Source organism: Aegilops tauschii, chromosome 5 (genome assembly GCF_002575655.3).
Source record: "Aegilops tauschii subsp. strangulata cultivar AL8/78 chromosome 5, Aet v6.0, whole genome shotgun sequence".
NCBI lineage: Eukaryota > Viridiplantae > Streptophyta > Magnoliopsida > Poales > Poaceae > Aegilops > Aegilops tauschii.
Window position 1 is genome coordinate 473775579 of NC_053039.3, and position 17237 is coordinate 473792815.

Genomic DNA, 17237 nt, shown 5'->3' on the forward strand with positions numbered 1-17237 from the left:
GACACCTGTAGAGCACCTTTATAATCACCCAGTTACGTTGTGACGTTTGGTAGCACACAAAGTGTTCCTCCGGTATTCGGGAGTTGCATAATCTCATAGTCATAGGAACATGTATAAGTCATGAAGAAAGCAATAGCAACATACTAAACAATCAAGTGCTAAGCTAACGGAATGGGTCAAGTCAATCACATCATTCTCTAGTGATGTGATCCCGTTAATCAAATGACAACTCATGTCTATGGCTAGGAAACTTAACCATATTTGATTCAACGAGCTAGTCAAGTAGAGGCATACTAGTGACACTCTGTTTGTCTATGTATTCACACATGCACTAAGTTTCCGGTTAATACAATTCTAGCATGAATAATAAACATTTATCATGAAATAAGGAAATAAATAATAACTTTATTGTTGCCTCTAGGGCATATTTCCTTCACCAACATGTTGAGCTTGCCTTTCCCTCTCATGCTAGCCAAATTCTTTGCACCAAGTAGAAATACTACTTGTGCTTCCGAATATCCTTAAACCCAGTTTGCCATGAGCGTCCACCATACCTACCTATGGATTGAGTAAGATCCTTCAAGTAAGTTGTCATCGGTGCATGCAATAAAAATTGCTCTCTAAATATGTATGATCTATTAGTGCGAAGAAAATAAGCTTTATACGAACTTGTGATAGGGAAGAAATAAAAGCGACAGACTGCATAATAAAGGTCTCTATCACAAGAGGCAATATAAAGTGACGTTCTTTTGCATTAAGATTTTGTGCATCCAACCATAAAAGCGCATGACAACCTCTGCTTCCCTCTATGAAGGGCCTATCTTTTACTTTTACCTTTACCCTTATACAAGAGTCATGGTGATCATCACCTTTCCTTTTTACATTTTTTCCTTTGGCAAGCACTTTGTGTTGGAGTGATCCGGATATATATATACCCACTTGGATGTAGGTTTTCATGAGTTATTATTGTTGACATTACCCTTGAGGTAAAAGGTTGGGAGGCAAAACTATAAGCCCCTATCTTTCTTTGTGTCCGATTAAAACTTTGAACCCATAAATATCACGTGAGTGTTAGTAATTGTGTAAGATTAAATGATAGTTGAGTATGTGGAGTTTGCTGAATCAAAGCTCTGACATACACCCTTCCGGAAAATAAGATGAATTGCAATTGTTTGATGACTGAGAATATAGTTTGTTAGTTTCAAGAAAGTTTATGATCTATACTTTAACATGTGAATAGCTTGTTACTTGATCATGAAAAGTTTTATGAGATGAGCTACTGTTATGACATATAATGATGCTAGAAAAGGTGATTGAAATTATCATTGATCAAACTTGTGCACTTGCTAGCATTCACACTTCATAAATTATTTCTTTTATCATTTACCTACTCGAGGACGAGTAGGAATTAAGCTTGGGGATGCTGATACGTCTCCAACGTACCGATAATTTATAAAGTATTCATGCCATATTTACTATTGTTTTATATGATCTTGGTATGATTTGATTAGAACTAACCCGGACTGACGCTTTTTTCAGCAGAACTACCGTGGTGTTGTTTTTGTGCAGAAATAAAAGTTCTCGGAATGCGCTGAAAATCAACGGAGAATTTTTCTGGAAAATATGAAAAATACTGGAACAAAAATCTACCGGAGGGGAGTCCCGGGGGGCCCAGGAGGGTGGGGGCGCGCCCACCCCCCCTGGGCGTGCCCCTGTGCCTCGTGGACTCCTCGAGAGTCCCCCTGACGTGAAATCAACGCCAACTTCTCCTATAAATACAGAAACCTTCGGGAATTAACCTAGATCGGAAGTTCTGCTGCCGCAAGCCTCTGTAGCCACGAGAAATCAATCTAGGCCCTCTCCGGCACCCTGCTGGAGGGGGCCATCATCATCGATGGCCATGGAGAAGGATCCCGGAGAGGCCATCATCGCCATGAAAGCCAAGGACCAGAGGGAGAACTTCTCCCCATCCAGGGGGGAGGCCATGGAGGAGGAAGCACAAGGGGGAGAACCTCTCCTCCTCTCTCTCTCGGTGGCGCCGGTGTGCCATCGGGAGGGGAATCATTGCCGCGGTGATCGTCGTCATCAACATCACCATCCTCATCTCTTTTACGCGGTCCACTCTCCCTCACCCCGCTGTAATCCCTACATGAACATGGTGCTTTATGCCACATATTATGATCCAATGATGTGTTGCCATCCTATGATGTTTTGAGTAGATATCCTTTGTCTTTGGGTTGATTGATGATCTAGATTGGTATGAGTTGTATGTTTTACTTTGGTGCTGTCCTATGGTGCCCTCCGTGTCGCGCAAGCGTGAGGGTTCCCGCTGTAGGGTGTTGCAATACGTTTATGATTCTCTTATAGTGGGTTGCTTGAGTGATAGAAGCATAAACCCGAGTAAGGGGGTTGTTGCGTATGGGATAAAGGGGACTTGATATGTTAATGCTATGGTTGGGTTTTACCTTAATGATCTTTAGTAGTTGCGTATGCTTGCTAGAGTTCCAATCATAAGTGCATATGATCCAAGAAGAGAAAGTATGTTAGCTTATGCCTCTCCCTCATATGAAATTGCAATAGTGATTACCGGTCTTGTTAACAATTGCCTAGGACAATTCCGCACACCGATCCATCATTATTCCACACTCGCTATTTATAATATTTAGTAAGAAACGGCCGACGGAATAATGGGCCGTTAATGGGTATAAAGTGATACACTGTTCATTATGGGCCAGTTTCATCTCGGGCCTCTGATGGGCCCAGAGTTACAAAGGGCCTCGCATGGGCCGGAAGTTACAACGGGCTGGAATCATATTGGACGGCCCAGATGACGCTACTGGGCCTATTTCAGATAGGCCGTAACAAGCCGTGGTTAGCGGGCTGTAAATGGGCTATATGCGAACAGGCCGTTAACAGGCTTTCCGTGGGCCGGCCCGCTACCTTTTGACCAAGTCAAATGGGCCGGCCTTTTCATCGGAATGGGCCTCTGTTGGGCCGTGCCACGTGTCGACGTATCATAGGCGCCTTCTGTCCAATGAGTGGATGACATCTGTCCCAACGGTGAGCCGACACGTGGTTCCTCTGGCCATTGAGAATTTTACACATGGAAAATCCCTATTGGTCCGGGCTGTTAACGGGTTATCAGATCCAAACCGGAACCCGATAGCTTAACGGCGACCCGTTACGGTGGATGCCACGTGTCGGTTACCCTTGACGGAAGCACTTCTATGACGCGCGATTTATCGTCATGGAAGTGGACACTTCCGTGATGATAATTTTGGTAATGTCATAGAACACTTCTACGACAGCACAGGTATGACTATCTTGATTATGTCATAAAATCGTCATGGATGTACATGCATGACAGAAAACGTGACCTACTGTGACAAACACGTATCATCATGGAAGTGTATTTTTTGTAGTGTAATCTCGATCTATGCCAACTCAACAAACATCTTTGGAGATACCTGTAGAGCATCTTTATGATCACCCACTTATGTTGTGACGTTTGATAGCACACAAGGTATTCCTCCGGTATCCGGGGGTTGCATAATCTCATAGTCGAAGGAATATGTATTTGACATGAAGAAAGCAATAATAATGAACTGAACGATCAATATGCTAAGCTAACAGATGGGTCTTGTCCATCACATCATTCTCCTAATCATGTGATCCCGTTATCGAATGACAACACATGTCAATGGTTAGGAAACCTTAACCATCTTTGATCAATGAGCTAGTCTAGTAGAGGCTTACTAGAGACACGGTATTTGTTTATGTATTCACACATGTATTTAGGTTTCCGATCAATACAATTGTAGCATGAATAATAAACCTTTATCATGAATAAGGAAATATAAAATAACAACTTTATTATTGCCTCTAGGGCATATTTCCTTCAATGAATCTGGTTAGGCCCCGCTTGGATTCAGTGTAAATTTATACACCCGGATTTAATCTACAGGTGTATTTTACCGGCCGTTGTGTTATTTTTGCCTAAATTGAAAACGACGGCTGGAGGTCTGTTTTGATTACGAGGGTATTTAGGAGCAAACCGACAATCCAAGCAGGGCCTTAGAGGTAGTACCTATATCTCTGGGAACTCCCTGAATCTGGTTGGTCGAGACAGAACTCTTGGTCTGGTGATTCAATCCGGTCCTAGCCCCACTATTGTTCCCTGATGCAGCACCATCTCTCAGTCCTCCATCTCCATCCCTCCTTTCATTCAAGCTAGAATGCATGCCCTCAAAATTATTGTATCCTTCCCCATCCAGCGAGTTACAATTTCTATTTTGGTAGCTACCTCCTCTACCCCCTCTCTGCCAACTCCTATTGGGTCTAGATCGCCAATTACCTTGTTGTCCAGCCATAACGTCCAGATCAGGATCTCGCACTAGCTACTCTTCCTTCCCTTGGACCCTAGCCGACGCTTCATCCTTGCATTCTCAGGGTAGGAAAGACTCCTCCAAATCCAGGTAGGTGAGGTTAGGGATTGGGGATGGGTTTTTATATGACCATTTTTGCCACTAGCAACCCAGACTCCACATTAGATAACTAGACCAACCCCAATCCAGTCAATTGGCCCAACTGAATTATTAAAGCTACATCATCAGGTTGATTTTTCTTTTCTAGTATCAATTGCACTTTACATATTAAAAAGTATAATACCAAAGATATTTCAATTTTCATCAAAAAATTCTTCTGAAATACTGTTAACTAGTATATTCTTCGAGTTAAATACACTACAAGTGCCCTAACTTGTCCGGCGCGGTCAGTTTGGTGCCTAAACTTGAAAAATACACAGAAGTGGTGTCGTAACTTGTGTGAGCGTTCAAATACGGTGCATCTGGAAGTAAGCCGCCGTATCGAGTGCCCGCGTGGCACGCCAACCTGTCGCTGGGCCACATGTCAGTGGTTGCTGGCGGCCTGGCGCTGGACGCGAGCTATGAGCTATGCTTGTTGTTTTTTACAGGAATGCATTTGGATTTTAATTAATTCTCAGAAAAAAAATACCCCTTGGTTTTAATTAATACTCGCAAAAAAACCTGGAAGCCAGCGTACAGGGAATTCAAACATGGGACATCCTCGTCGCTTGACAATCGAGCGGACCAGGCGGCCACGGTCTGGTTTGTGCTTAATTATCAGCAAGCAGTTTATATAGATGATTGACATATGGCTCTGCATATGCTTTTACTGGAGTAATTTTATTTATTTATTCCAAGTTACTATCTTGTCTTTCTTCGAGTGAAGTGTCTGTTTAGTTTTCATGATAAATATTTTTTTCCATATGAATAAAATAAAATAATTATCAATATATAATTTTGTTTATTTTATATCTCTATTCTATTTCCATTATTGTGTACTTTGAAGAGATAAACATGAACTTTTTCTAAAATTGATTTGGAATTAAAGAGTTGAACGTATGTTAAAAACACGGTGAGCATCTTTTGAAAGACACGTTCACGTTCATGTTCATTTTTCATTTTCATATTATTTTAGAAAATGCTCACCATGTTTTTTGAAAATTTTGAATGCGTATTAAAAAAATATTGTGTAATATTATTCTTAAATTTCTACAAACACACTTAACATGTTAGTACATATCTGGAATTTATTATTGTCACACAATAAAATTTAATACACGTCGGACAGTTTTTAAAATAGAATATTGTCAATTTTAAATAATTATGCATTTTAAAAATAGAATGAAGGTACACAATAATTCTTCGTGCTTATGGTCCTCAATGAAGATGCATAAATTTACATAATAATTTTTAATATACGTTCAACTTTTTATGTCCACATAAATTTTAGCATGTTTATCTCTTCAAGGTACACAATAATGAAAATAGAGTAAAGATATAAAATAAATAATAATTTCATATTGATAATTATTTTATTTTTTCATATGGGAAAATTTATGTATCACGAAAATTAAACAGAAACTTCACTCGAAAAACATGTGCAAAGAGATACGCGGAATCGTGCATATAAGTTGCTAGCTAGCAGTTAAATGTAAACCAAAGTGTGGCCTCTTGGTCCGCTTGTTTGTTAGGCAACCTGGATGTCCGTGGTTTGAATTCCCTTCATGCCAGCTTGTGTTTATAATTTTGTGAGAATTAATTGAAGTACAAGCGCGTTCCCGTAAAAAAAAGCATGCGTCCAGCGCTTAACAATTTTTTTCTGAGAATTAACTAAAGTCCAGGGGCATTTCTGTAAAAAAATATACACGCACAACTCACAACGCGCCTGCAGCCACTGACATGTGGCCCAACGACACGCTGGCATGCCACACGGGCACTTGATACGGCGGCATACGTCTAGAGACACCGTATGTGAACGCATAGACAAGTTACGGCACCACTTTCGTGTATTTTTCAAGTTTAGGCATCAAACTGAACGCGCCGGACAAGTTAGGGCACATGTAGTGTGTTTAACTCATATTCTTCCAGCTACTATTATCCCAATTAACATTAATATCATTGTGACCCTGTTTTAATTGAATTTTATCACTATCAGTGTAATTTCCAATGCCAAAATTATCATCACCCTCAATACCCTAATAGAAATTATTTATTCTATTTAAATAAGTCGCCATGGGTATCAGAGGTTTCAAATATCCTAAATCACATTTAACCTCTATCTAATGATTAATTCCTCAACTAGATGAATCCACATAGGGGAATCACACACAAAGTCATGCATATCTCTATGATTATTTGTGTGAGAGATCTTATCAGTTTTAAGAAACAAGCTCGGACATAATCATCATCAATAATTTATTTTACTGAGCTCAGTTTGTTGAATTCAGCGACGAAGACCATTTTTTCCATTAGACATGCATCAATACGTACACGGGATAACAGCTAGGAGAAGGCAAAGGAGTCATACAAGGTTGAGGAGGTACAACACTCATCGAAATCCTTGTCGGAGACCTCCCCGGCAAGCATCCAGAAGCGATTGCCCGTCAGGGAGGCCTCGGCGTCTAGATCCGGCTTGGAGAACCGTTGTGCAGGCGTCAAGAGCGGACACCGAACGGGTCAGACGACGTGAGCAACAAGGAGCCGCCGTAGCTCCGTTGCCGCTTGCCTGGTCCCCACGAACGACCAACGTTGCCCTTGTTCTTCTTTGCCTATTTCACCACCTTCTCGTCATCGTGGATCACAATCGGCATCAGACGTGAACCAGGCGACGACAATACCATTACCACCGCCACCGCCTCCTCCACTGGTGAGGGATTTGAAAGTCGCCCACTTCCTTTGCTGTGTAGGGTTTGTTGAGTCCGCCTCCTCCGTAACCCAAAGCAGCACTTTGAGCGGGCACTTCACCTTGGCATCCGGGAACAAACGCGTTCCCTCCTCCGCATTCACCTCCTTGGACGCTGCCAACGCCTCCTGGCTCAACTCGCTCGAGGTCGCAAACCACGAGCCGATTTCACAAAAGCCGCGCTAGCTTCCCCACATCTCCTCCCGCGACCTGCACCATCGTTGCTTCCCCCGCCGCCATCGCCTCTCCCGATCGAATAGCTTGGCCGAGAAACCCGTCACGAGACGGAGTGGATCTGGTGAGGAATGAAAGGAGGGATCGGGTGAAGTGAATGCGACAAGGTACAAGTACAAGCAGTGAGAAATATATGTCAAGAAAAAACAAAGAAACAATCACACATCTCTATCGAAAAATACCTAAAGCAAAAAATCTCTCCCCAAGAAAATCGGGGCACAATCAGTTGTCAAAAGAAGAAGAAAAAACAGAGGCAGCCTACGGCAGGGGCGTCCAGCGCCTCCGGAGCCTCAACGGCGAGCGGCGGCGGTGCTCTGTTTCACTCGCCTTCACACCGCCGCGTATCCCGGTCCCTATCTTCCACCCTCCAGAGTCCAAAGGACAACTCTTTTCCTTGCCTTGCCGCGTCTCGTTGTTGACCAAGACCCAGACAGAGAGATTTGCTACGACTCGTCCCCTCCGCCCGTTTGCTCCTCTCCATCATTTTCTGCTCTGCGTGACAAGGGACGCAATCCACAAGGGATGGAGGGGGGTGGCGGGATCATGGCGAGCGCCGCGACGGGGGCCATGAGCTCCCTGCTCGCCAAGCTGGCCGAGCTGCTGGGGGAGGACTGCTACCAGAACCAGATGCAGCGCGGCACGCGGCGGGAGGTGGCCTTCCTGCGGGACGAGCTGAGCAGCATGAACGCGCTCCTCGAGCGGCTGGCCGACGCCGGCGCCGCGGCGCCGCTCGACCCGCAGACCAGGGAGTGGAGGGACCAGGTGCGGGAGATGAGCTACGACGTCGAGGACTGCGTCGACGAGTACATGGGCCAGCTCCGCCGCCGCTCCGGCGGCGGCGGCGGCGGCGTGGTGGGGCTCGTCCTCGGCTACGTGGGCAGGGTGAGGGAGATGGTGTCGCGCCGCGGGATCGCGGAGCAGATCCAGGAGCTCAGGGCCCGCGTCGTCGAGGCTGGCCACCGCCGGAAGAGGTACAAGATCGATGCGGCGGCTAGCCCTAGTGGCGCCGGCGTGGTGCCGGTCGACCGCCGGCTGCCGGCGCTCTACGCGGAGTTGGGGGGCCTTGTTGGCGTCCACGGTCCGAGGGACGAGCTCGTCAGGCTGCTGGACGATGGAGAAGAGAGGATCAAGGTGGTGTCAGTTGTGGGGGCTGGAGGATTGGGCAAGACCACTCTTGCTAATCAGGTGTACCGAAACATCGGAGATCGATTCGATTGCAAATCCTTTGTTTCCTTGTCACAAAATCCTGACATTGGGATGATCTTCCGAACAATGCTCTCTCAAGTCAAAAAGGATGAACCTGAACTCACTGGATCAGGTGACATGGAGCAGCTCATCAATGAATTGAGGGATTTCCTACAGGATAAGAGGTATCTAATCCCATAGAATTACACTTAGCTGCCTTCTCATGAGTCATGAACGTTTTGATCGATTGTCTTGATGATAACAAGCTTGTGTTTTACTGTTTATTTAATCATAATTATCTACCATGTTTTAGATATTTGATCGTAATTGACGACGTATGGAGCACCCAAGCCTGGAAGATTATCAAATGTGCTTTCGGTGAGAACACTTGTGGCAGTAGAATAATCGTGACAACCAGAATTGGCACCGTCGCGAAATCATGCTCCTCCCCTGATTCTGATCTTGTATATGAACTGAAGGCACTGAGTGAGGATTACTCCAAGATGTTATTCTTCAGAAGGATTTTCGGCTCTGAAGATAAATGCCCACACCAACTCAAGGAAGTCTCAGTTGAAATTGTAAAGAAATGTGGTGGTTTACCTTTGGCAATCATCACCATGGCTAGTCTGTTAACCACCAAGTCAGATACAAGAGAAGAGTGGATGAAGGTTTGTGGTTCGATTGGTTTTGGACTCGAGAAAAACTCTGATGTGGAGGAAATGAACATGATACTGTCTTTGAGTTATAATGACCTTCCTCATCATTTAAGGACCTGCTTATTGTATATGAGTATGTTTCCTGAAGATTATGTGATCAAGAGGGATTATTTGGTAAGAAGGTGGATAGCAGAAGGGTTCATCAAGGTTTTTGGAGGCAGGACTCTAGAGGAGGAGGGGGAATGCTATTTTAATGAACTCATAAACAGAAGCCTGATCCAAGCGGTGGATTTTCAATACGATGGCAGAGTATATGCATGCCGGGTGCATGATTTGGTTCTTGATCTAATTGTATCCAAGGCGGTCGAAGATAATTTTGTTACTATAGTTACTGATAAAAGACAAGTACTGCGCCCGCAAGGCAAAGTTCACCGACTCTCATCTGACTGCACCAATGCAGAAAATATGTTAACATGTTCCAAGGCTGTTGCTCATGTTCGATCCCTCAACATGTTCAGGTACTCTGAACGAATGCCTCCTCTTTTGAATTTCCGGTCTCTAAGAGTGCTAGATCTAGATGGCAATGAGGATTTGGAAAGCTGCTATCTTAAAGATATAGGGAAATTATTTCAGTTGAGATACCTAAGGATTCGAGCAAGTAACAACATTACACTTCCGGAACAAATAGGAGAGCTGCAGTTATTGGTGATATTGAATCTTCTCAACTGCTATGATATAAGCGAACTGCCTTCAAGTATTGCTAAACTTCGGAATTTGAAATGGTTACTTGCTCATCGCGTCAAATTGCCGAATGGAGTCTGCAACATGCAAGCTCTAGAGTCCGTGTCACTGGTAGTTGTGGACTACACTACCCCAGTAACCGCGCTACAAGAGCTGGGCAGCTTGACCAAACTGAGAAGCCTTGGATTGGATTGGCGCATCAGTGATGCACACAAGGATAAAATGACATACGCAGATAATCTTGTTTCATCGCTCGGCAAACTAGGCACCTCTAACCTTCGATCTTTAACGCTCATCAGCCCATGGTCACTGGACTTCTTGCTGGATTCCTGGTGCCCTCCTCCTCACCACCTTCAGGAACTAACAATCAAAGGTTGGTGTCTCAGGAAGATCCCAGTGTGGATGGCCTCACTGGCCAACCTCACCTACCTAGACATCGAGGTTGAAGTTGCGCAGGAAACCGTCCAGGTGCTTGCGGACTTCCCTGTCTTGCAGTTTCTCAAGTCATACTCAAATGCAGCAGGCCCCCAAGAAAGATGTCTCATTGTCGACAACAATGGGTTCCCATGTCTGAAGAAGCTCAACTTTGTCCACTGGACGAACCTGATGTTCTTGGAAGGAGCGATGCCGATGCTCGAAGCGCTTGAGTTTCAGATCATTGTGCATGAAGTGAAGACTGCATGTGGATTTGGTTCTCCTCCTGATCTTGGCATCCGCCACCTCTCTGCCCTCAGGAACCTTGCTGTCAACATCTACTGTGAGTGTGCGAGAGTGGAGGAGGTCGAGGCATTGGAGGCTGCTATTCAGGTTGCTGTCAGTATGCTTCCCAACAGTCCAACACCTACATTGCATAGGTTCCGTGAACCGGAGATGCTAGCAGATGATGCAGAACAATAAGCAACTTTTACGCCCATCCTAGCCTGCATCCACTCATTAAGGTATTGATTGACTGGTGGTTCCTTCAAACCAAACCAAAATGTCTGCTCATCTGGGTGTCGACTCTGCTGCACTTAGGTATGGTTTTTTTGCAGCTGTTTCTTGAGTCCCCTCCTTTTGCCTTTGTCTTGGTGGACCGGTGAAATTGATACAATCCAACTTCCGGGGTGTCAGTACATCTGTCTTTGTGGACAAATGTCTCAGTGTTGACTGTTGTAACTGTGTCTCAGGGCATGTCTTAGTGTTGACTGCTAGACATGTGGACGAGTTTTTCTTCTTCCTCTGGAATGTTGCAAACTTGCAACTGTCTCTCCGGGTATCGTGTTGCCATTTCTTTTTGTTCTACAGAACGGATGGTAGCAAAATCATGATGTGTGTGTGACATTTGTGCTATTTTGGCATGTGATTATCATCGTACCCCCTTGGTTTGCAGCACAGATTGTGCGCATGCTTTTTGATCTCCCTTTTATGCCAAGAGGAAGGATTTTGCCCATGTTCGTGAGATTTGGAGTTTGCAAAAGTAAATTCAAAATGATGTTTTTCACAGTATATGTTAAGATCTGCAAAAACAAAAACAAAATAAAAATTGGAGAAGTGGGGTATCGATCCCCATACCTCTCGCATGCTAAGCGAGCGCTCTACCATCTGAGCTACATCCCCTTGTTGTTCAGGGCATAATATATTCGTTATTATAGTAAGCCCTGGCACCTTCTCAACATAGCCTTTTTTAAGACAGAAAACCCCTCCTATATTAGTTCATAATTTTCTACTCCCTCATTCCTACATCCGTATATAGTCCATATTAAAATCTCTAAAAAGACTTATATTTAGGAACAGAGGGAGTAGGAGATATTTACAGCGTCATGCGGGCTGCCAAACCATACATGGCGACCAATCTCAAGAGAAGTAGCAAATCTAGCTAAAGATTGAGCCTCAAAATTACTCCTTCTACTCTCAAAACGAAATATGCACGCCTCAAACTCGGCTCTTCTGGCTTTAATCTCCTTAATAGTGGCTTCAATTTATTCCTCCAGCTTCTTCTGCAATGTCTTTAATCACCGACTGGCGCGCAGTCCGAAGCTATGAGCAGATGATATTTGCCTAGGTCTAGAGCCAAAGATAATGCCTCCCTGCATGCCAACGTTTCAAGCGTTGGGTGGGTGTCTGTGATAACATTTTTGGAGCATCGTTTTTTTTTGCCGGGTCTTCCACAAATGTCATCCGATGATGAAACTTTGCAAGCAATCAAAACATTTGTCAATGTTTAACACAAAAAAGAAATTCAGTTTTTTGGGGGGGATTAACTCTTCACCCGAGCTCACATGAGGTCTCAGTTTAACAACATCCTAAATATGAGTTCTTTCCCGGGGTCTATGTCCTTTTAGGCTACTCCTTTGATTAGTAACACAGATTCCACTATACAAGGACGAATGGGTGCGCTGAAGATTTTGAGAAATAAACACAACATTGGTTAGAAAAAAAGTAATTCTCTTAAATTACGCAATGTCTTGTTTTAAGGCTACGATAATTCATCCCTCATTCTGGTTAGGTCTTTTCACGTTTCATTCATAATGTATAGGAAAGCAGAGTTGTAATTTTTAGCAAGTTTGAGAACAGCTTTCAGTTATGGGTGTATATAATTTACATCATTTCTTCTAAAATGAAATCATGACCGAGAGTCAATTTGTTCTGTTGTTTCATACCACAAGTGCTACTGGAGTGAATTAACATACTCATTGGAATATTTAAACTTACTCATTGTGTTGCCGCCTCTAAACTTGTCATTTTCTTTGTGTTTCATTGTGCGCACTTGAAGTTGTGCAATAGTGTCCGGTCTGTTCGTTGAACTGTATTGTTCATTACTCTGATTTTTTTTTATTCCATGTAGAAGATATCAATATGATTATCTAATCATTTGAAAACAACTTCTGTTTATTGAGAACTGCATGAACTAGATGATGCCCCGCACGTTGTTGCGGGAACATTTTGCAATATATTTCAAATATATTGATTTTATGGAAATAAGAATATTCAAAAAAATAATATGAGAGCTAAAACTACGATGGTTTATTGTGTTTGATTACTGTATATTTGTAAAATATTTATTAAATATATCATGCATGTTTGCATGTTGAGGTGAATCTTTTCCTATGACTCGTTGAATATTGAGGTGGGCCTTTTCTAATGCATGTTGCTTAATGAGGTGTCATGCTTGCATGTTGAGAGAAATAGATTAGTGGGGGCTAGCTATTTAGATATAGAAGATGCATCTATACTTCTTTTTTCTTCTTCTTTATACCGTAAATGTTGGCTCATATTCTAGCGGTTTAACATGTTTTTCTTGGGGTGAGTATGTGAACTAGTATTTACACCGTTCTAGCAGTTGTGGATGTAAATACTGTAGGCACTATTCATGTGCACAACTTGATATTTCTTCTTTTTAGTTTATCTTGAATGTGTATGGCCTTACGCTTGATTTTATTTTTTTGCAAATTTTGCATCTACTATACATAGTTATTGCATCTGAAAAACGAGTTCCTTTTGGTATTGTAAATTTTGTTGTAATCAGCTAGACAAGAATCGGCAAAACACACTCTAGTCAGAGAGAAGCATTCGTTGAGAGAGAGAAGGAAAGAAACCGAGCGGCTCCTCCGTCCTTGGCAGAACCACGTCACACCTCCACCCAGTGGCGAATCTAGACAGAAAATGAAGGGTAGGCTCAAAGTCTATGCAAGCCTGTATTATGTGAACATATGTTGGATTGGGCTCGCAAGTGACTAAATTAGGCCTTGAGACTAGTAGTAAAAAACTTTTTTCAGTATTGGAGGGGGGGCTCAAACCTGTTAAAGCCCCCCTAGTAGATTCGCCCCTGCCTCCACCCATTCTGGTAGAATAAGTCGAGGCACGTGACCATTTTTGGATTTCGCAAACATTTCTTGAAATCACAAACAATTTTGGAATTCATAAATAGTTTTTGAAACCGTGAACATTTTTTGAAATCATGCATGTATTTCGAATTCGTGAACATGTTTAGAATTCACAAAAAAAAATTAGAGTTCACAAAAAATGTTGGAATTCACAAAAAAATGAATGTGAACATTTTTTGAAATTTCTATTTAATTTTGATAAACGTGAACATTTCTTTGAATTTGTGAACAAATCTTGAAGACTGGAACATTTTTCTCTTGGGCTTGATGCATGCGCTCAAACCACACACAGTGCACACCTCTGTGATGTGTTCGCTGTTGGGCTTGTATTCCTGGGCCTTCAGTTGCCGGTTCACATGCATCAAGCCCTAAACTTGAGAGAAGGCCAGACCAGCCTAGCCCACAGTCAGCCCTTCCTCTGCCCGTCGTCGGTTCCTCGTGCGTTGACTCCAGAGCCGTCGATTTCCTCTCGCTGGGCGACCATGGCAACCGCGGCGGCGGCGGCGCCGAGGCACAGCTGCGCGAAGCTCTCGGTGGCGGTCGAGGACCCCAAGGCGCCGGGCGGCGGCGTATTCGTGAAGGCCACGTGGCTCCCCACCCGCTTCTCCCTCGCCGTCACCGACGGCGCCGGCGCCTGGGTCGCCGACGCCTCCGACGCCGAGGTGCGCCTCCGGGCCGAGCAGTGGGACCAGCCCGTCTCCGAGTACCTCGCGCTCGCCGAGCGCTACCTCGCCTTCCACCAGCCCTCCTCCACCTACTCCTTCCACGAGGCTGGCGCCGGCCGCAGGGTGCGTTCGCCTCTTGCCCCTTCTCCTATCTCTGTTGCTATATGGTTAAATGAAAATGTGAGGTTAATCTTGAACTGTTACTAATTTAAGATCAAATTGAAATTCGTCTAACTGAGTTCATGTTGTTTGATGTGTGAAGCGTCACATTTTTTCACCGCTTATTTCGCTAATTCATTCAACCAAGAGTAGTGTGTTTGGTGAATATTAACCAGTGTTTATTTTGACCCAAAAAGTAATTAATAATGACATGTCATGGGGTTTATAGTAGTGATGGTGATGTGCTTCTTTTGCACCCAATTTGGGGAGCAATTTGTGATGTTGCTGTTGCCAATGTACCACCCATGAAGAAAAGACTTATCTCTCTCCCACACCACCTGAGTACTGAAAGTTTCTGAATTTGAGTCTTCCTAGTCTGCGAAGCAGTTGCAGAGTGAAATTACACTTGCTTGGTTTCAGGGAAAGGGCGGATGCGGATATAGATGGGCTAAAGTGGGAGAAAAATGCCGATTTGGCATTAGCTGGAGGTTATTTGCCAATACAAGTGTTTAACCTGATATATCATACTAACAATTTATACACTGGAATAATGCGTCAGTCCTTTTCCAAACTTATCATATGAACCAGGACTTGTTCATTAATGAGCAAAAGTTAATCTAAAAAAATGCCTCGGTAGAGTCCGCTCATCACTTCCTTTAAGAGTGATGCACATACTTCATTTATCGTTGTCTTGATGCCTTAGCAATCTGTTTGAGCCTATGCGGTACTGCATTTTCAATTTACTCACATGGTATGTCCTTGCTGTCTACTGCAATCCTGAAATATGGGCAATGTTGAAGATTAATATGTCTGAATCGGAGAGTGGTTTATACAATCGATACTTATGTTGAAAGGGGGTTCTTCGTGCTTTATAGCTTTTGGAAGGACATCCTGTGTCTTTATACATCTTTCTTTCCCTCTTTTATTTTCTGACATATCGCCCTTTGCAACCATTTAGTTGTCATGGACATTCGAAAAACAAGGTACCAAGCTGGAATGGCGTTGGAAACTGCAGCCGGCACCACACCCACAACAGACTATAGCTGAGGTCTTGGATTTTCTTATGGATGCGAATATACGCTTGAGTGTACGTCCCTTTGCTCTGTGCCTCTGCTGTTCATAGTTCCGTGGTATGCTCTGAGTGATTGTCAATGTATGTCTGGGTGCAAGTGGGCTGATGTGCTACCCATTTTCTTCAAGGATGGGATTTCACTTGCAGTTTGTTCACTTTATGCAAATAGCACTTAACTAGATGGGTCGGTGGGTTGCTCAACAGCCCATACTTGCATCCGTAATTGCTTATCAGCATATGAAATATATTGAAGTGTTGTACATATACAATCATGATTGTGTGATTAATGGTTTGTTAGAGTATGGCTGAACTTTATTAAGCCTATTTTGTAGATGGAGTGTTTGAATTTACCAAGGTCTTAGCTTTCTTATTCAGGAAGAGGTTGTCAGGAAGACGCAATCATTTGAGAAGCTGAAACAAGAAGCTGAGAATTGCTTGCAACAGAGTGAAAGATTTAACACCGAGAAGGCTGAGTTTGAGCAAGCCTCCTTTACAAAGGTACAGTTCCGTACATGGACCTGTTTCATGTGCGCCTGTCGCTAGCCATGTTTTGGTATGCAATTTTGTACGGAATTCGCATCAGTCTACATAGCCCTGTTGCTTCAACAGGGAGACACTACTAGTCTACCATCACAGGTCGTTGAGCACCACGTTTCCCTAATCAATTAATCAGTTATCTATACTTTCTACTGTACTGACTTTTAAACTCCAGTCCTATTCCCATTCCGTTCTGAATTAATTATAAATCTCCTGAAGGCTTATGTGTGATCTTGATCTTGTTATATGCGCTGCTCAGTAGCACTGACTGTTGTGCCGTTGCTTTCAGTTTGTGGCCGTTCTGAACTCGAAGAAGAGCAAGCTGAGACAGCTCAAGGACAGAATCGCGGCGCTCGAATCTGCCGACAAGGCTCCAAAGGAGGAGGAGGAGGAGGAGGGCCACTCCACCGACAGAACAGAGCCTATCGAGGAAGGGAGCGACAAAGATCACTGCGTCAACGACGAGCCCTCGGAGACGGGCGGCGGCGGCGACCCCCACAGCTCCCCCGAGAAGTCCGCCGCCGCGGCCGCCACCTCCAGGGGCCGGAGGGGGCGCAAGAGGACGAGGAAGTGAGTGACCCGGACGAAGCAAAGCTGCTCTAGCCGCCGGACGCACCTGAGTGACCCTCGTTTCATTTGATTTCATTTCCTCGAGTGTCCTAGTCATGAATGTAGTGGCACCTTGGGCAAATGATTTTCACGTGTTTTGTGCTTTGCTTAGAGGATGATGTGACCGAGTTTAATTATTTGTGATGATGATGATCCGATTGATGGCGGCGGCAGCTGTATAGTTGTTTTAGTGCCACTAGCTCGTAGTTAATGGGGGAACAGACGCATTTCTCCATGTGTGCTTTGTCAC

The 17237-nt window shown here is 44.0% G+C and overlaps 2 protein-coding genes and 1 non-coding gene across 3 annotated transcripts; 2 read left to right on the forward strand and 1 right to left on the reverse strand.

Annotated features, from left to right (window-relative positions):
• Positions 1-6907: 6907 nt before the first annotated feature.
• Positions 6908-11435, forward strand: LOC109765403 (disease resistance protein RGA5). The gene is made up of 2 exons (XM_020324191.4): positions 6908-8870; positions 8999-11435. Exons 1-2 carry the CDS (start codon positions 8023-8025, stop codon positions 10977-10979), a joined length of 2829 nt encoding a protein of 942 aa, XP_020179780.1. The 5' UTR covers positions 6908-8022; the 3' UTR covers positions 10980-11435.
• A 170-nt stretch (positions 11436-11605) lies between these two features.
• TRNAA-AGC (transfer RNA alanine (anticodon AGC)) lies at positions 11606-11678 on the reverse strand. Its single transcript has one exon. It is a non-coding gene; the product is annotated as a tRNA-Ala (tRNA).
• A 2674-nt stretch (positions 11679-14352) lies between these two features.
• LOC109765402 (DNA repair protein XRCC4) lies at positions 14353-17149 on the forward strand. The gene is made up of 4 exons (XM_020324189.3): positions 14353-14733; positions 15728-15856; positions 16217-16339; positions 16668-17149. The coding sequence occupies exons 1-4, from the start codon at positions 14428-14430 to the stop codon at positions 16950-16952; spliced, it is 843 nt and encodes a 280-aa protein (XP_020179778.1). The 5' UTR covers positions 14353-14427; the 3' UTR covers positions 16953-17149.
• Positions 17150-17237: the final 88 nt, after the last annotated feature.